The sequence below is a fragment of the Coenobita brevimanus genome, chromosome 6, assembly GCF_032717465.1.
Source record: "Coenobita brevimanus isolate Jiangsu-jjx chromosome 6, ASM3271746v2, whole genome shotgun sequence".
NCBI classification, from domain to species: domain Eukaryota; kingdom Metazoa; phylum Arthropoda; class Malacostraca; order Decapoda; family Coenobitidae; genus Coenobita; species Coenobita brevimanus.
Genome location: NC_136959.1, coordinates 56,574,429 through 56,596,047, shown reverse-complemented (window position 1 = coordinate 56,596,047; position 21,619 = coordinate 56,574,429). Strand labels below are relative to the sequence as shown.

General features: G+C 40.4%; 1 protein-coding gene across 1 annotated transcript in view; it reads right to left on the bottom strand.

Moving 5' to 3' along the window:
- The window catches only part of LOC145402005 (uncharacterized), a 40,834-nt gene extending 23,192 nt beyond the window's left edge, over window positions 1-17,642 (bottom strand). The window contains exons 1-2 of the mRNA XM_080274106.1: window positions 16,879-17,642; window positions 13,154-13,317 (exon numbers count right to left, since the gene is read on the bottom strand). Of these exons, the coding sequence (XP_080130232.1) occupies window positions 13,182-13,317; window positions 16,879-17,642 (900 nt within the window). The 3' untranslated portion in view covers window positions 13,154-13,181. The remainder of the gene's footprint in view (window positions 1-13,153; window positions 13,318-16,878) is intronic.
- Between the last annotated feature and the right edge of the window lie 3,977 nt (window positions 17,643-21,619).

Below are 21,619 nucleotides of genomic sequence, written 5' to 3'. Positions count from 1 at the left end.
GTTTCTAGAGAAGGGAAAGAAGTTGCATGCGGCCTCCATTGATTTGGAGAAAGCATATGACAAGGCGAATAGACAAGGAATGTGGAAAATACTGTATTAAGAATACATGGAGTAAATGGGAAGTTGCTGAATGCCGTGACGAATATGTATGAGGGTGCTAAGGCTGCAGTGTGTGTGGATAGTGAACTGAAAGAATTTTTCTATCTGAATGCTGGATTGAAACAGGGATCTGTCTAAGGAGATACATGATAGGGCAGTGGATGCTAATGAGAGAGGGCAGCATCTGGAAACTCCCTGAACTGTTGTTTGAAGATGATACCGAATAGTTAATTGAGGTCAAAGGGGAACTGCAAGACCTGGTGAATGAGTTTGGGAGAATGTGTAAGAAATGGAATCTAAAGGTGAATGTAGGGAAGAGTAAACTTATAGTGTCTAAGGGAAAAGAAGTCGCTGGATGTACAGTGAAGTTGGATGATGAGGAAATGGAAAATGTGAGTGCATTTAAGTACTTGGGTAGTGTAATGAGTAAAGGTCGAAATTTTGAGGGTGAAGCGCTTGAAAGGGTACAGCAAGGAAGAAAGGTTGCCGGTTGTTTGAAAGCAGTGATAAGAAACATGGAAAAGGGCATGGAAGTAAATGTCAGTGCATGAGAGTACTGTGATGCCAACTCTAATGTACTGAAGTGAAGATTGGACCTTGTTGGAAGGACACAAGTCAAGAGTGAGAGCAGTGGAAATGAGTTATTTGAGAGGAAAATGTGCAGTTACATGAGACTGACTGACAAATGAGGAAGTAAAGGAGCACTGTGGTGTGGATGTGAAAGAAAGCATTAGGAGAAATACAATGACATGGTTTGGCCATGTGGAGAGGATGGAGAGCGAGAGACTGATGAGGAGAGTGTATGTGAGTGACAAGGAAGAGGGGGAGGGGGAGAGGGAGGGGGAGGCCAAGGATGAGATGGAGGGATGGAGTGGAGAGGTATATGAGAGAGAGGGGTGTGAGCTGGGAGCAGGACAGTGAAATGGCGGGGGACAGGGTGACATGGGGGCGATTTGTTTGTGGTCACCCCTCATGGGATTAAGGCATCTGGTGATAGATAGATAGGCCTCAACCTTGAGCGCTAGGGCAAAATCTCAGACTTTTGTCCGGAGTGCTACGATACTTTTTATCTTAGTGGAATATTGCTTCAATATTAATGTACAGTTACCTCCACTTCTAATGAGCAAAGTGGGTGGTGTGTTTGGTGAAATGTGCCACGACTGTGTTTGTTTACATCGTAGTAAGAGTAAGTGAATAGGCTTGCCTGGCAGAACTTCCCCTCTGCTGCAGTATCTAGTACCCACAGAAACAATGTTTTATCAAGTCATACTCTCTCTGCAAATCCAAGTGTTTGCCATGTATGTATAGTGGAAGGTAGAGAGAAAAACAAATAATAATGACATTGTCTCCCATTGTTTCTCTGACAGGAAATGACTGTAAGGTGAGGTGGAACGGAGGGGAGGGGGGAAAGGTGGTGGGGGCACATGTATCAAACCTTTGTCGTGTTTTGTTTAGAAAGATGAAGGTAGTGATTATACAGATGTTCTGAGGTGATCCGTAACTCCGGATGCAATAACGTGCATTGGATTAATGTTGGAATCTTAATGTTTGTCATACAATGTGTTGAACAACCGTAGCTGTCCATAAATGTTAGAAGATGTGATATCCGGTGTCCTGAAACGTGGTTCACCTGAGTCTAGTGAGTGTGTGAATCAACTGCAGCAACATTTTTGTGGCTGAACCTGGTGACCATAAATAATTCATGATTATGCATACGACACAACGGTCATGCCATGTTGTGCATCATCCAGTCTGTTTTATTTTGAGAGAGAAAAAAAAAAATCATTATTTTCGCAAACCATGGTATAAGTAGATGTCCTGTTACATAGGTTTATAGCTACTTTGAGTGTTGCACAGCTATTGGCTTATTGTGCGAAAATGTTGTGCAATCATAATACTGATGGATGACGCGGAAGTAATGAAATACTATCTCTATCTATCTATCTATTGCCAGACGCCTCAATCCTGTTTGGGGTGGCCACAAACAAATCGCCTCCACGTCGCCCTGTCCCCCGCCATTTCACTGCCCTGCTCCCAACTCACACCCCCCCTCTCTCATATACCTCTCCACCCCATCCCTCCATCTCATCCTCGGCCTCCCCCTCCCTCTTCCCCCCTCCACCTCACTCACATACACTCTCTTCGTCAGTCTTTCACTCTCCATCCTCTCCACATGGCCAAACCACCTCAGTGTGTTCCTCATAACGCTTCCTATCACATCCACATCCACACCACAACGCTCCTTCATACCCTCATTCCTCAGCCCGTCTCTTCATGTGACTCCACAGGCTCCTCTTAAATAACTCATTTCCACTGCTCTCACTCTTGACTTGTGTCCTTCCAACAACGTCCAAGCTCCACTTCCATACATTAGAGTTGGTATCACAATACTGTCATGTAGTAACTTTTTCACTTCCATGCTCACTTCCCTGTTTCTTATCACTGCTTTCAAGGAACCAGCACCTTTCTTCCCTGCTGTACCCTTTCAAGCACTTCACCCTCCAAACCTCCATCCTTACTCATCACACTACCCAAGTACTGTACTTAAACGTACTCACATTTTCCAATTCCTCACCATCCAACCTCGCTGTACATTCACTGACTTCACCTCTCTCAAAGACCATCACTTTACTCTTCCCTACATTCACCTTTAAATTCCGTTTCTTACACACTCTCCCAAACTCATCCACCAAGCCTTGCAGCTCCCCTTCGTCTTCACTCAACAACACAGTATCATCTGCAAACAACAGCACAGGGAGTTTCCAAACACCATCCTCTCTCACCAGGGCCACTCCAACATCCACTACCCTCCCTTGTACTTCTTTTATTACCCCATCCATGTACGGATTGAACAACCATGGAGACATGACACATCCCTGTTTCAACTCAACCTTCAAAGAGAAAAATTTGCTTAGTTCACCATCCACACAACCTGCAGCCTTAGCACCATCATACATACTCTTCACAGCATTCAACAACTTCCCATCTACTCCATATATTCTTAATACTTTCCACAATCCTTGTCTATTCACCCTGTCATATGCTTTCTCCAAATCCATGAAAGCTGCATACAACTTCTTTCCCTTCTCTAGAAACTTTTCCACTAAAGATCTAAGAATCAATATCTGATCTACATAACCTCTTCCCTTCCTAAAGCCTCCCTGTTCTTCTCCAACTAATTCCTCTGTTCTTTCTCTGTCAATAAGTATCCTACCATACACTTTTCCTATTATACAGTAATCACTCCAATATCCGACGTAATAGAGCCATAGTTAGGTCCGGATATTGGTTCTGTCCGGATATTGGGCCCCAGCCTATGGACTTGTACTTATGGACCCTAACTCTGAGAAACACCTATACAACTCCCTCTGGACATGCATAGCACCTATTTAAGACCCAAATCACACCAATAAGGCACATAAATGACTGAAATAAATGCAAGAGAAACAAAATGAGGGTTTAGAAGTAGGTTCATACAATAATATACAGTACATTCTGGTGACTGGCTCCTGGACTGGTACTTATGGACCCTAACCTAGCCTAACTCAGAAAAACACCTTCCTACTGCACATGCATAGCTCCTAACACCCTATTCACACCAATAAAGGACATTAAAGAGTGAAATGAGGTAAGTATAGTATGGAAAAAAGTACAGTATGAAACATTCTTATGTCCGGATAGTGGGGATGTCCGGATATTAGAGTGATTACTGTACTAAGAAGACAAATGCCCCTATGATTGCCACACACTTCTTTTTCCCCTTTTCTTTTGTACAAGGGAATAATTATACCTGACTTCCATTCCTCCGGGACTCTACCTTCCTCCCAGGCCAATCTGCACATCTTCCACATCCATTCTACTACTATCTCTCCCTCATTCTTCAGCATTTCACCACGCACTCCATCAATTCCTGGGGCTTTCCCCAATTTAACTTTCTTCATTGCTTCCACAACTTCTATTCTACTGATTTCTTCCTGTCTTCTCACCTCTCTCCTTCTCCCAGCCACTTATACTCGCATACTGTATTTGCATAATGAATGCATATATAGGTATTGTGTTATAATAATTGAAATAACGGTGTTACGAGTGTCCAGTCCAAAATTGATGTCACTTTCTTCGAGGTGTTATTTCATTAGTCTGGATAGTTGTGACACATAAACATTGATCATCGTATATTATACTCTCTTTAAAACACTCATACGTTAGTTTTCATTCAAGTAGTACACATTCAGACCCTCCTTAGCTCCAGATGCATTTTACTACTTAATCCTGTATCTACACACACACTGTTCATCCAGAGTGAGCAATATTTCCTTTACCATGCATGTTTGTCTGTTGTCTGCCATTACAACACAAGATTTAGTATGTGGCCATGGCTACACAAAATACAGTAAAACCTCGATATGACGGACTTCAATAGACCGGAATTCACTTTCATCGGAATCGAGGAGCTACCGGACTAAATTCCTATATATTGGAAAAAGTCCAATAAAGCCAGAAGCAGTCTGGACTGCCTGACCACTTCAGCTATGTTCACCACAATAAGGTAAATAAAATACATGTTTATCAGTGTACAATATGGTATTATTATATATATCATACCACTGGATTACTGTAGTGAAGTTATAACACAGTACAGTACCGCAATGATAGTCAAAACAGTTTAAAAACTGTTCATGTGATTCGGATTATTGTCTGATGTATCAGAAAAAGTCCGGGTTAGCAGGGGAAAGTCCGGATGTCGTTTTTATCGCAATTTCGCATTCTTCGGAATGGTTTGGGCCCCAATTAGTCAGCTATAGCGAGGTCTTACTGTATATCGGTAGCGTGGTGCTGCTGGGAGAGTGTAAAATTGCGTATAGTCTACATGTGTTTGTGCATGGTGTCCAGTAATACACTTCACCGACTTATTCACAATCATGCCGAGACAGCAGCCAAACTCACGATTTTGGTGACTATACTGGCTGATCATTTAACACACCTCCCAGCAGTCTGAATGAGATCCTGTTTTCAGCTAATAGAAACAACATGGAATACAGTGAACAATGCAATTTTAAATGTAAAGTTAGGAGTGTTTTATGCACCGTGTCATCATACAGGCTTATACAGTATAACACAGCCAAGGATAAACTGGACCTATGGTAGGATAAAGGTTGAGTGCTGCTGAAGCATCCAAGTAAACGTAAGCAACATTGGTGCACCAGCACCTGCATGGTAAAACCCAACCACTGCTCTCTAGGCAAAATACCCCCAGGTTCTGAAGCTACCCCACATCATCCAGGAGATTTACACAAGGCAATTGATGAGGCTGCAATCTCGTCATAGTGAAACGACATGATGAGGAAGTCAGTATCAGGTCTCGTTACCCATTAAATGAGGAAGGGCCAGAATTTTGCATGCGAGAGAGAGAGAGAGAGAGAGAGACCGACAGACTGGTGCATTCATGTTGTCATCATTACAAATTTCTAAAATACGATAAAATAGACACAGGGAAGGACAGAGGGTCCTTGTCTCTGTAACAGTGAATACTGGCTCGATACTATCCTTGCAATTTCAGTGACAGAAAATGGATACATTGTATATCAGCTGTAGGCCAATGGGAAGCAGGACCTAAAATATCATGATATATAAGGTGTCGGGCACTGTGGCGGTGGTGATTGTAGGTTGGAAGCGAAACGTCATTATGGTATTATTGTTTAGAGCCATCATATGAGATTCATAATAACCTCAAGTTCGATAATATATTTTGATATTACGCATATCTGTGATGCCGTGTCCCATGATGATGAACATTGAAAACAATATTCCCAAGGCAGGTAGAAACAGAATAGAACATTTGGTAGGTAAGGGGGTATACTTGAGCAGAGGTTGGTCAGTGGGATGGGGCATTAGGAGAGGAAGGAAATGTTGCAGGAACAGAGAGGGTGGAATGGCTTGATCACCCTACGTGGTGGTAAGGTGTGTGTTGAAGTGGACTGTTGTGAAGTAGGAACGAGTGAGGAGATGGTCAGGAGGGAGTAGGGTCATCACCAACATATGTGATGTTTGGTGTTGGTAAAGCAAATACTGTCCCTCTGGATGAACAGAGTGTGAGTGCAGACACACGATTAAATAGTATAATGCATCTGAAGAAGGAGAGAGAGAGAGAGTGGGGTCTCTGGCTCTCTTCTTTTATACATATATATATATATAGTATATATACAGTAAATCCTCATTTTTGGCTGCTTTGATGTTCCGCCAAAACCTTGCGAACTGTGAAACGTCGAAGTGTGAAGTTAAGAATCAACAGGAAAAATAGGGGAGCATTCTGGTAGGACGCATACCCACCCTATCAGAAAGTACTATAACACCAAACAGGCCCTACCTAAAATCAAATGAAGAGGGTCTGCTAGTGCTAAAACAGCATAACACAATAAACATGTGCTTGAAAAGACATTAAAACTGTTATAAAGAGTTGCAACACGAAAAATCCTTACCAGAAATAAAGTGAAGACTGGCTTGTGTGACAAGTGAAGGTGTATTGAGAGTGGATGGGCTAGTTCCCAATGTCACAAACCAAGGAAAAGGTGCCACTTTTCACCAGATTATTTAATTTTCGACATCAAAGTAGGTCAACTAAACCCCGGTCATTTTATGTGCCCTCTTTGTCACTAAAAGAGTGGGAGAAATTATAACAACATTATTTTACTCACTGCTACAAGGAAGAGAGGCTGTAATACAGTAAGACCTCACTATAGCGGACTAATTGGGGCCCAAACCATTCCGAAGAATGCAAAATTCCGATAAAAGCGACATCCAGACTTCCCCCTGCTAATCCGGACTTTTTCCGACATATCAGACATTAGTCCAGATCGCACTGAATGGTTTTTAAACTGTTTTGACTACCATTGCGGTACTGCACTGTGTTATAACTTTACTACATTAATCAAATGGTATAATATATATAATAATACTGTACTGTACACTGATAAACATGTCTTTTATTTACCTTACTGTGGTGAACATAGCTGAAGTGGTCAGGCAGCCTGGACTGCTTCCAGGCTTTATCGGACTTTTTCTGACATATAGAAATTTAGTCCAGTAGCTCCTCAATTCCGATAAAAGCGAATTCCGGTCTATTGAAGTCTGTTATATCGAGGTTTTAGTGTATTGTCAGACAGAACAAAAAAATTGGCAGGCGGAATCTACCATCTGCATATTGGGACGGTTATTATTCTTTCCTTCCTTAAATATCGATAAGCTTTATTTTACATCTATTTCAGGTATTTGTCCATCATACCCAAAAAAAATTGCATTACGAGAAAACAAGTAACGATTCTTTGTTAAGAAACAATAGCACGACACGGCTGAAGATCGTATGTTATGATCACTAGAAAATAACAAACTCACGTGTGTCTACTGCCCCACTGGACCTGCTGTGTATTCAAGACACAGTTGAAGATCGTATGTTACAATCATAAACAATAACAAACTCACGTGTGTCTACTGCCCTGCTGGACATGCTGTATGAAGATCATGGAAAACTGTTGCATAGAAAAATGGACAGTGCCTAGACTGAGCATCGGTACACATCGTCTGCTGAGTGTCAGCTCCTGGCTGGCAGGGTCGAAATGCAGGGAAACTAGTGAAGTGTGAAACAACTTGGAAACTTTTTTCTTGCGTGAAAAACAAGGCGTCGATGTAAAATGCATCAAACTACGAGGATTTACTGTGTATATATATATATATATATATATATACACCCACTGCAAATTGACTTAGGACCTACACACACAATTGCTATGGGAGAGTTGTCTGTCTTTGCTTTGTGTTTCCACCTTTACCAAGTGAATTTTGGGGTCAAGAAGTAACTGGCAACACCTCTGGTGTTGGCGGTAGGTGGTGAAACACTCAGCATGTCAGTGCTTGCCCAGAAGTGAGAGTGGGAGTATATGTTTCTGTTGCTCTGAGCTTGCACCATCCTCTTTTTTCGAAGGCATCACTGTTTGCTGTTATTTTCCTAGAGGTGAGTTGTCATGCCTGGAAAATACTGCTCAAGGGATGAGAGGGTCTATATCATTGCATGGAGGCAGGATAATGTCCCTATCAACATGATTTGTGAACGTATTGGACGCACAAAGTCGACTGTCATGAAGATTCTTGCTGCAGCGTGCAGCCTGCCACCTGATGTCATACCAGAGCACAAGCATGGCGGTGGAAAGAAGAGGATGACTTCCAGAGGTACAGATACGCTTCTGAAATGGGAAGTAATCAAGAATCCTCGATTGACAGCAGCAGAATTGAAGAGAACACATCCCCAGCTGTTACAAGACATCTCAATTCGAACTATCCAACACTGCTTGCAGAAGGAACTGGGTTTGCCAAGCCACACTGCAGCCAAGAAACCGCTTCTCACTGACTGCATGAAGAAGCAGCACATTCAGTTTGCCAAGAAGTATGTACACTGGACATTGGATGAGTGGAGAAAAGTTATGTTTTCCGATGAAAGCACATTTCAAGTGTTCCAGGTGCGTTCTGCCAAGGTTTCTCACCCTGCCTCCCATAGTCGATACGACCCTCCTTACATGGTGCCAACTATTAAGCACCCACAATCAGTAATGGTATGGGGGTGTTTCTCAGGTGAAATGGGAGGGACAGGCCTCTACTTTCTTCCTAAGAACTTGATAATGAATGGTGGCTGGTACATTCAAGTTCTGAAAGATCATTTGTTAAACTTTTTTGCTATTCATGGGTGAGACTTTTTCATGCACAATTCAGCTCCATGTCACAAGTCAAGAAAGTGACAAAATGGCTCCAGGATAATCGGATTGAGGTCCTCGACTGGCCTGGCAACAGTCCGAATGTAAAATCCAATAGAATACTGATGGGCAAAGATGAAGAAATTCATGGCAAAGAAAAAGACACCTAATCTGGACAACCTCAAGACTGAACTGACAAACATATGGTGCAAAGAAAAGTCCTTAGATTACTGTAGGGATCTAAGTGATTCTACGCCAAAATGCATCCAACTGGTCCTGAAAAACAGGAGAAACATGATTTCATAGTAATGAATGGCATTTCATGAACAAACATTGTCTATCTATCTATTGCCAGATGCCTCAATCCCATTTGGGGTGGCCACAAACAAATTGCCTCCAAGTCGCCCTGTCTCCCGCCATTTCACTCCCCTGCTCCCAACTCACACCCCCCTCTCTCATATACCTCTCCACCCCATCCCTCCATCTCATCCTCGGCCTCCCCCTCCCTCTTTCCCCCTCCACCTCACTCACATATACTCTCTTCGTCAGTCTTTCACCCTCCATCCTCTCCACATGGCCAAACCATCTCAGTGTGTTCCTCATAACGCTTCCTATCACATCCACATCAACACCACAACGCTCCTTTATATCCTCATTCGTCAGCCTGTCTCTCCATGTGACTCCACAGGCTCCTCTTAAATAACTCATTTCCACTGCTCTCACTCTTGACTTGTGTCCTTCCAACAACGTCCAAGCTTCATTTCCGTACGTTAGAGTTGGTATCACAATACTGTCATGTAGTAACTTTTTCACTTTCATGCTCACTTCCCTGTTTCTTATCACTGCTTTCAAGGAACCAGCAACCTTTCTTCCCTGCTGTACCCTTTCAAGCACTTCACCCTCCAAACCTCCATCCTTACTCATCACACTACCCAAGTACTTAAACGCACTCACATTTTCCAATTCCTCACCATCCAACCTCGCTGTACATTCACTGACTTCACCTCTCTCAAAGACCATCACTTTACTCTTCCCTACATTCACTTTTAGATTCCGTTTCTTACACACTCTCCCAAACTCATCAACCAAGCCTTGCAGCTCCCCTTCGTCTTCATTCAACAACACAGTATCATCTGCAAACAACAGTACAAGGAGTTTCCAAACACTATCCTCTCTCACCAGGGCCACTCCAACATCCACTACCCTACCTTGTAACTCTTTTATTACCCCATCCATGTACAGATTGAACAACCATGGAGACATGACATCCCTGTTTCAACCCAACCTTCAAAGAGAAAAATTCACTTAGTTCACCATCCACACGCACTGCAGCCTTCGCACCATCGTACATACTCTTCACAGCATTCAACAACTTTCCATCTACTCCATATATTCTTAACACTTTCCACAATCCTTGTCTATCCACCCTGTCATATGCTTTCTCCAAATCCATGAATGCCGCATACAACTTCTTTCCCTTCTCTAGAAACTTTTCCACTAAAGATCTGAGAATGAATATCACAAACATTGTGATATACTATAATTTCTGTGCTTTATAATACCTTGTGGGGGGAGGTCCAAAGTCAATTTGCAGTACCTGTGTAAACTGTATATATAAACTGTATATATATATAAAAAGGGAGAGACCCCTCTCTCTCTCTCTCTCTCATACACACAAAATTCCGGCCCTTCCTCGTTTAATGGGTAACGAGACCTGATACTGACTTCTTTATCATATCGTTTCACTACGATGAGATTGCAACCTTATTAATGACCTTGTGTAAATCTACTGGATGATGTGGGGTAGCTTCAGAACCCAGGGGTATTTTGCCTGGAGAGCAGTGGTTGGCTTTTACCATCCAGGTGCTGGTGCACCGTTGTTGGTTACATTTACAGTACTTGGACGCTCCAGCAACACTCAACCTTTACCCTACCGTAGGTCCAGCTTATCCTTGGCTGTGTTATACTGTATAGGCCTGTATGATGACACGGTGCATAAAATACTCCTTACTTTACATATAAAACTGCTTTGTTCACGACACTACTTAATGTTTCTATTGGTTGAAAACAGGACCTCATTCAGACTGCTGGGAGGTGAATGTATGTTCAATTGGTCAGTCAGTATAGTCACCAAAACCGTGACTTTGGTTGCTATCTTGGCAAGAATGCTAATAAGTCGGTGAAGTGAATTACCAGACTCCCTGCACAAACACACATAGACTATACGCAATTTTACATACCATCGATATATTTTGTGCAGCCGTGGGCACATACTAAACCCTTGTGTTATAATGGCAGACAACGGACAGACATGCATAATGTTGCCCTGTGCTGCAGTGCGTTATATGTCCGTTTATCACACATAAACATCGTAGACGGCATCTACTGTGTTAAAATGAATCTGGAATGGCCAGTTGCATTACTGGAGCCCTGCACATACATGGCTAGACTACACAATTTTCCTAGCAAAATCACACTATCGAAATGCCTCTGTAACAGTGAATATTTGCCCAATACTATCCTTGCAATTTCATGACACACAATGGACACACATAGTGTATCATTCGAAGGACAATGGGAGGCAGGACCTAAAATATGATGATGTTTAATGCACCGGGCACTGTAGTCGTGGTGATTGTAGATGGGAAGCGAAATGTCGTTATGGTATTGTTCAGAGCCATCATATGAGTTCATAATAACCTCAAGTTCGACAACATATTTTGATATTACAGATATCTGTGATGCCACGTCCAATGACGCTGAACATTGAAAATGATACTCCATGGCAAGCAGAAATAGAATAAAACATTTGGTAGGTAAGGGGGTATACTTGAGCAGAGGTTGGTCAGTGGGACAGGGTTTTAGGAGAGGAAAGAAATGCTGCTGGAACAAAGAGGGTGGGATGGCTTGACCACTCTGCTTGGTGGTAAGGTGTGTGTGGAAGTGGACTGTTGAGGAGTAGGAGCGAATGAGGAGGTAGGCAGGTGGAAGCAGGGCCATCACCAACATATGTGATGTTTGGCGTTGGTATAGGAAATATATTATTGCTCCCCCTGGATGAACAGTGAAGTGAGTGCAGACACACAATTAAATAGTATAATGCGTCTGGAGCTAAGGAGGGCCTGTATGAAAACTAATGTATGAAAGTTTTAAAGAGAATATAAGAAACGATGATCAATGTTTGTGGATGTTGCATCACAACTATCCAGACTAAAGAAACAGCGCCTCCAAGAAAGCGACATCATTTGTGGACCGAACGTTTATAACACCGTTAATTCAATTATTATAATACAATATATGCATTCATTATGCAAATACAGTATCTCATTACCTTCCCGTGTCCATCAGTATGAAGATTGCACAACATTTTCGCACAATACACCAATAGCTGTCCAACACTCAAAGCAGCTATAATCCTATGCAACAGGACATCTACTTATACCATGGTTTGTGAAAATAATGATTTTTTTTTTTTCTCACAATAAAACAGACTGGATGATGCACAACAAGGCATGACCGTTGTGTTGCATGCATAATCATAAATCATTTATGGCCACCCTGGTTCAGCCACAAAAATGTTACTGCAGTTGATTTGCACACTCACTAGACTCTGGTGAACCACGTTTCCAGACACCGGACATCACACCTTCTAACGTTTATGGACAACTACAGATGTTCAACACATTGTATGACAAACATTAAGACTCCAACATTCATCCAATACACATTATTGTATACGGAGTTACAGATCACCTCAAAACATCTGTATAATCACTCCCTTCATCTTTCTAAATGAAACACAACAAAATTTCGATTCATGTGCCCCCACCACCTGTCCCCCCTCCCCTCCATTCCACCTCGCCTCACAGTCACTTCCTGTCAGAGAAACAATGGGAGCCAATGTCATTACTATTTGTTTTTCTCTCTACCTTCCACTATACATACATGGCAAACACTTGGATTTGCAGACAGATTATGAATTGACAGAACATTGTTTCTGTTGGTACTAGATACTGCAGCGGTGGAGAAGCTCTGCTGGGTCTGCTCATTCACTTACTCTTACTATGATGTAAACAAACACAGTGATGCCACATTTCACCAAACACACCACACGCTGTACTTGTTAGATATGGAGGTAACTGTACATACTTCAGCCAGAACTATCGATAAAAGAGCAATACAATCCATGACCTAAGATTTGATAGGGTGCAACATAAATTTCAACTACATAGAATAAAATTTCACTTTATGAGCACGGAACAAAAATGATATACTGATTTAAACATAATGTTTACCAAGACTCTTCATTCCCTTACTTGACTTTATTTCTCAAGAGTGATGGTATTACTGCTTGGCTACTCGAGCCTTGACTGATGCCTGGAAGAATTCTCCATCACCCTGTGTTGCAGCCTTGTTGATAGCCCGGTGGCGGTCTCGACTAACACACTCCTCTAACACCTCGCCAGACCCCTTGATCAACCTGCAGGCCCAAACACCACATAAGTACACCAAGGCTTAGAGATGCTACTTAATACCTTGTGAGAAAAACACAACTGAGTTATTATTATTAATTTTTTTTTACCATACATGATACTGTACTCTGCTAATAAAGAATTCATGAATAGGTTTCTTCCCTTCTTGCTGACTGGGATACACTCTTGATAAATAACCTTTAGATAAACAATCACTGTCTCAAATCCGATGGTGATGTACTTGGGGTAACTGTATGCTGATGATGCTGATGTAAAAGTACACTCTGGATGCACTTTTTTTTTTTTCTAAATGAAAGTATATATTTCTAGTGTCCTTGACAGTACATCAACCAAGAGATAACATAGCCTCTACAATTAAAAACCCAAAACCTAACTACTGTAATGGGAAAACAGTTTTGCTTCCTTCGCCAAATTCCATTTTAGTGGCATACAGACCTGGGTTGGTTGGGCATTAGTGTGCTGGTGCAACCAACTTAATCTAACCTTACTGAACCTAATTAAACTATTTAGTCTATGGACATCTTCTTCATTTTACTCCTGCAATTTCCTAAGAATATAATTAGCACTTTTTTTTTTTCTTTTAAGCTGGAAGGGTAACATACAGCTTTAATACAATATACTTTTCCAATTCAGGAGTCTTTTCTTAAGTTAACTAAAATGATTTGGTAACAGCGAGTATATACTGAAAAGGATGTCATCCAGATTAAACGGATTAATTAGTCCTTTTCTGACGTCAGTTTTCATCAGTTTCTCCCAGAAACATTTTAAATAAACAACATTCACCAGTGCTTCATTATGGAAAGAAAATGCCAATACAGTTGCCATGCAATGGTAAAGTTAAAGGCTGAAGTGTTAATCATCACACATAAAGGTACCAAAAGCCTCCTCCAATTACTGTCTGACCAATGATGTTTAGTAATGCTGCTTTCTCTTACAGATAAGTCTTCTAACTGAAGCAGTTTCTCTCAAGAGAATAAATTTGTCTGGTACAGCCAAAATAAAACTTTAACCCTTTAACCGCGGGCATTGTTTTGCCTCGACTGTCCTCTCCCGCGGGGGTTTTGACCAAAATGTAAACAAACTTTAAACCTTCGTAACTCTGCACAGAATAAATCTAGAGCGAAAAATAAGGTACCATTAAAAAGTACTAACCTTCGGCTTTGCAATGATGTAGGTTTCATGATTTCGTTGACTATCACTGGATGGGCAGTGCCATTAGAAGTGAGCGATCTAAAATCACTATTTTTCGCTCACACACCATTACCTTCGCTCATACACCATTACCAAATGCCAACCTCATTCTGATAATAATACTATAAACATATATGAACACTGCACATACGATAAACACCCACTCTGTGTTCACTGAGGCAGGTAAAAGGCACTGTAATTACCCGCACTTCACTGCCATATCAGCGGTGCTGTAATCACTATTTTTCGCTCACACACCATTACCAAATGCCAACCTCATTCTGATAATAATACTATAAACATATATGAACACTGCACATACGATAAACACCCACTCTGTGTTCAATGAGGCAGGTAAAAGGCACTGTAATTGCCCGCACTTCACTGCCATATCAGCGGTGTTATCATCACTATTTTTCGCTCACACACCATTACCAAATGCCAACCTCATTCTGATAATAATACTATAAACATATATGAACACTGCACATACGATAAACACCCACTCTGTGTTCACTGAGGCAGGTAAAAGGCACTGTCATTGCCTGCACTTCACTTCCACATCAGCAGTGTTGTCACTCACACAGCTGGACAGATACTGATGCGTGTTTGGTCCGGGGTGGGGTGGGGGGCCCAGGGGGTGGGAGGTGGGGCCCCAGGGGGGGGAGGAGGGAGGTGGGGGTCGGCTGGAGTGAAAGAACTTAATAGCTACTCTCCCTTGAAACAATTGGCGCACGGAAAAAACGCGGGGTATTCAAAATATTCACAAACATTCGAGAATGACACCCGCGGTTTGGTCCAGTTTTTGCAATGTCATTCTGGAATGACACCCGCGGTTAAAGGGTTAATGTGTATCAATAGCAGAGAAAAGAGGTTACTTGAAATAATTTTTTAAACCTGAGGGCTAGGATTTTTCTTAGTTGAAGAAAATCTTCCATTGTTAGCCTGAATATATTAACCTAGTGCACCAACAGCAGTAACAAGGTTAATAATATCATGCAACTACTTCATTAAAATCCTTAACCCTATCATTCTTGTTAGCTCTACATGATTTTCTTCAATCTAAGACACTGGGAACAGATATTAGCCCCATCAATACAAGGGGGGGCTCACCTAACCTGAATAAAGCTGTCAGGTTGTGGCATGAATTACAAAAATGCATCATCATGGTGAAGTGGTTAACTCACACACCATACGAACCATTAGTAAATGTAGTGCAAGTACAGCAACTTCCCAATTAACTTTTCACCCAAATGCAAATAATATCTCCAGTGACAAAGCACTGCTCTTTTTTAAAAATTTCTTTATATACTGCCGCAAAGGGTAACAACATATCACACAAAGTTCTCCCATCTCTTTGAAACAATTAAAGTACGTCTCGGTTCCACCTTTCCTTCTGTATTATATAAGCCACAAGGCTGTCATCATTAAGCCTTTCAATTCGATGATGTATTTTCTGGTTTACTGTGACTGCAAACAGATTATAATATGCACATATAAGCCCTTAACCCTATAACTGCTAACCTCATTGATGGATTATCTTGGTTCAACAGCAGGCAACATATTATCATCAACCAATGATCAGTTCAGGTTGATGATCAATTTTCTACATTTCATGGGACATACAGGTAATTTTTTTTTTATATCTATGGGTTGATGAAGACTACATGTACAACTTTCAGCTGGAAAACTCTCTCCTAATCAGAATAAATTCATCTGAAGGTAGCAAGAATATAAAGAAAAAATACAGTAAAACCTCGATATAATGGATTTCAATAGGCCAGAATTTGCTTTTATCGGAATAAAGGAGCTACCGGACTAAATTCTTATATATCGGAAAAAGTCTGATAAAGCCAGAAATAATCTGGACTGCCTGACCACTTCAGCTATGTTCACCACAATAAGGTACATAAAAGACATGTTTATCAACGAACAGTACAGTATTACAATATACTGTACTGACTAAATTCTTACATATCGGAAAAAGTCCGATAAAGCCAGAAGTAATCTGGACTGCCTGACCACTTCAGCTATGTTCACCACAATAAGGTACATAAAAGACATGTTTATCAACGAACAGTACAGTATTACAATATACTGTAATTATACCATTTGATTATTGTAGTGAATGTATAATACAGTACAGTACTGCAATGGTAGTGAAAACGGTTGAAAAATCGTTTCTGAGATCCGGACTAATGTCTGATAAAGCGGAAAAAGTCCAGGGTAGCAGGGGGAAGTCCGGATGTTGCTTTTATTGGAATTTCGCTCTCTTCGGAATGGCTTGAGCCCCAGTTAGTCCATTATAGTGAGGTTTTACTGTACATCTTCAGACCAAAGGTAAAAAATGCACTGACCTGTGTCTGCCTGTCTCCTGATCATACACTCTCCGCACAACACTTTCTTGTTTCTCCCACTCCTCCCGGGTCATGGGGGTTGTGGAAGGTTGATTTGAGGTCATCAGGTCAACACTGGGACCTACTGAAGCCGATCCATTTTCAATTACTTCTGATTTGGTGCTCTTGGAGTGCCTAGCTGTCTTGTCTTTGCCAGTGTCACGCTTCTGATGGCTGCTTTCCTCAAGTTTCTGTTTGTTGTGAGCAACTGCCTTCTTTTTAATCCGCTTTACATCTTTTTTCTGATCTTTCCTGAGTTTCTTTAGTTTCCTGAGGAGCTTCTTCACTTTCCTTTTAACAGTCTTCTTCTGCTCCTCTTTGGCTTGCTTTTTGAATTTCCGGAGCCGCTTCTTCAGGACTTTCTCACGTTTCTTCCGTTTCTTCAAAGCCTTCTTCAGTGACTTTCCCTTCAGTTTGATTTTATGCTCCATATCTGATGCTGATGAATCAGAGGAAGATGATGTTGAGGATGAAGAGGTTGAAGATGATGATGAAGAATCAGAGGATGATGAGGATGAGGATGATGATGATGATGAAGAGGAAGAGGAGGAGTCAGAGGATGGTGGTCTGATTATCTTAGGCTTCTTCTTCTTCTTCAATTCTTTACGTTCTGGGGAGGCAGATGAAGATGAAGATGATGAAGATGCTCTTTTTTTCTTACTCTTGGATCGTGATCTGGCGTGAGTGGCAGCTTCATCTGAACATGAGATGGGGTCCTTCTCCATCTCGTCTGATGACAGAGGATAAGTTAGTATGAATAAATTGAGGCATTCTTGAAGTGGCAAAAAATTTATTCCTACTCTAACATTCCAAATATTAACCATTAAAGAATTATTTTCTGTCAATAATCTATATTTCTAATCTTACTGTAATCATTTCACTTTTATTACCTACTGCAAATGAATACATTTTGAACTGTTTAACATCTTGTTTTCAAGTGTATGGCAACAGGTTTAAAAGTCAAATACCTACCACTACACAATTCTAGGAAATTCATATCATACCTAAATACAGTATGGACTAACATTAAATGAGGCCACATCTTTAAGCTGCACAACTTCAAAATAGCTGATATTTCACTATATATGCACCAATTGCATTAACAGTGAACCTGTAAATAGTATTTTGCTATAATAATGAGGGCTTTTCCAATTAACAATGCCCAGTCTTGTTTTAAACTCCTTCCCAATCTGCAGATTTTCAACCAGGCTATGCCATACATGATGAACACCTTCCATAAACCATCACTTTTCACCATGCCATACACAGTTCCCAGATCCACGAACACCACTAATATCTTGCAGTCCTTCACAAATGCTTTCTTTCCATCTTCTTTCTGCAGATAATCAGATCCACACATTCCCTACCACTCTTGAAAACAACGTGTTCAATACTCACCAGACAATTTTATATCTACGGTACCTTAATTTTGCTGTTTTGCATATACAGTACAGCACCTTTCCCAAGACACAGAAGCTTACCTTATGATGATTTTGTCCTCACTCTGGAAACTTAACTTTCTGTACAAAAATACAATTACAGCTGCCTTCCTCTCCACTAATACGGCTCACTTACCCAGGACTGTTGGCATGTTTCCCACTGAACAAAGTTTGATTAAAGTTTTTTCCACTTCTCCCCTTTCACATCTCTAAACATTAATTAAAATTTATCTGACAAGTATTCTTATTTTTCAAAATCAAAAGGTTATAAACTGACTTGTAATTCCTATTTCAAGATTTAATTTCATAACTGGGCATTCCTCATGAAATTTTATCATCTTTATCAACTCCATATTTTTCCTGATCTAAAGCCCATGAAATTTTATCATCTTTATCAACTCCATATTTTTCCTGATCTAAAGCCCTTCCTACTCCCTCAAGAGTTTAACATACTATACAACAGGGAAACTGCACAAGTCTGGGGTAACTTCCCCAACTACTTGAAAGTGCCCATTATGAGTGGTTGCCAAAATATGCAGCACTTATTGAAATATAACCATCTGGAATTTATTTACTACTTAATGTTCTATATAATCTCCAAATTACATCATGTTACATGATTAATATGTACTCTTTTTAAAGGAAAAAAAATGTATTACCAATTTTAACAAAAAAACAGCTATTTGCTGGAAATACTAAAGTTTGGTGCTAAATGAATAAAGCAGCCTGCATACTTCAAAATGCTGTCAGTAACTGTGGATGGTATAAGGTATGTCAGGGCAATCATGTGACTTTATAGCTTTGAGCATATAATGTGTGGTCCCTTACATGCACCAACAGGGCAACTGTGTCAAGAATGTATGGAGTAACTGCAACCATGATATTAATGAACGTAATGACACTAATAAGTGTTGTCAACATATGTCACACACTGAAAATAACTAGCTACAGTACAAGTCCCATTATTCGGCATCTATGGGACCAGGATGATGCCGAGAAATTAGATTTGCCGAATAATCAAAAACCTACCCACTCAGTACCTTAAATATATTGGTGAACACTCATCACCACTTATGGTACGGTATTACAACTGTGTTTGGAGAGAGTACTGTATACCGTACAATACTGCAATCAATACAGTACTATATCTGAATCTGAAATATATATATATATATATATATATATATATATACATAAATTAGTGAACATATACAAGGGCAATGACACAGTAGGCCTACAAGTCAGATAACACTTCCTGGATGGCCGAAATGATACGGAATATTACCTACCAGCTCAGTACATCACTTGTATTGGTGAACTCATCACTACTTATATTATTACAAATATGTTTGGAGTGAGGATTGTATACAGTACTTTTTCCAAACAAAATAAAATAGTCGGAAAATTGCATAAAATAATGGGATCTGAATTGGTAAGGTCTTTCTGATGAAAGTTATAACTTACATTTAGCACTCACTCTTTTGTTCGTTTTTTTGTTTACATGTGAAAGGAGAGTACTGATGGAAATAGTAATGTATTCCATGAACCCCTTAATAACCTCCGACGTTGAACAACCCTTTACAGTACCGATGTCGAGTTAGTGAACTATGGAAAAACTGTGAACAATTATGGGAATGGAACGAAGGTCACTGGTATGTTTACATGACTCTAAGCTACGATTCCAAGCAGTCAGGGGGTCAGTTAATCTCAGATGTTTTCGCCCATTTGGTAAATGCACCGTAACTTTATCAATTCTCCAGTCAATCATAGCGAATCATAGCATGGGTTTAGGAAGCTAAATAACACATTTCTAGGTGTGCCAGACGATTATCTTCACATCTTATAAGAAAATGGAAGAAATTAAATCCCTCTCTGAGTACGTAAAGTTCTTCCATTCTTCTGAAATCAATTTATTTTTCTTAAAGATGGGAAGATAATCGTCTGGCTCACCTAGCAATGTGTTATTTAGCTTCCTAAACCCATGCTATGATTCGCTATGAGTCACGGAAAGATTGATGAAGTTACGGTGTAGTTACCAAATGGGCGAAAACATCTGAGATTAACCGACCGCCTAACTGCTTGGAATCGTAGCGTAGTCATGTAAACATACCAGTGACCTTCGTTCCCTCCCCATAATTGTTCAGTTTTCTTTACAGCTCACACTAACTTAACATCACTGACATCGGTACTGTAAAAGGTTGTTCAGTGTCGGAGGTTATTAAGGGGTTAATAGGATATATTACTGTTTGCATCAATAATCTCTCTTTCACGTTAAGCACAAAAACAAACAAAAGAATGAGCACTAAATGTACGTTTAACTTTCATCAGAGAGACCTTAGCAATTCATATTCCTCCAGTTTATTTTTAAGTATTTTTCTGACTTTAGGTTAGGTTAGGTTTGGTTAAATTATTAGGTACAGTTAAACTCGGTTAGGTTAGGTTCAGTAAAACAGGACAGTCCCTTCCACCATTATGCTGAGGAATAAAAATACTAGAGCTGTCACAAAGGTACAGCTAAAAACAACGGGAAAACTGATTTAATAAGCAACATTTATTTATGGGTAATGGATTACAGTGTCAGTGGTTCATGGGCTACTCAATTACCAGTAAGTGTCATTTTCAGGAAGGCATCAAGAAAAAGAATTTCAAGAATTAGCGTGGGGGCTTGGAACATAACCCTCGCTAATTTGGTGGGGGTGGTTACTGTAGTGTGTGATACTGTGCAATATTGTAATCAATACAGTACTATATCTGAATCTGAATAAAAATATGGAAATTAGTGAACATACAGAAGTGTAATGAAACATTAGGCCTACAAGCCACAGATAACACTTCCTAGACTGCCGAGATGATTCCAGACATCTGCCGAACAATCAATGATTTTCGTAAATAGGACTATTTCTCAAAACTGCCGAAATGTCGGATCTACCGAACAATCAGCTGCCGAATAATAGGACTTTTACTGTAATGTGTTTTGCTTATTTAACATGTCACACATTGAAAATAACTAGCCGTGTTTTGCTTATTTACAGGTAAATTCAAGCAATATCTAAAAAGATGATGCAGACTTACAAGCCCTGACTGTGGGATGGAAATGGGTAAGTATGTTCTAGTGCACTATCCAGGTAAAGGCCATGGCAAAGACCATCATTTTACAGGTCTGTTACACAATCTGACTAATTCAGAAAGCACTGCATAGGATGTTTCCTTTTTTTTGTGTATGGATATGTTTAAATTTGAATTACAAAGTATAGCCTGGGTTT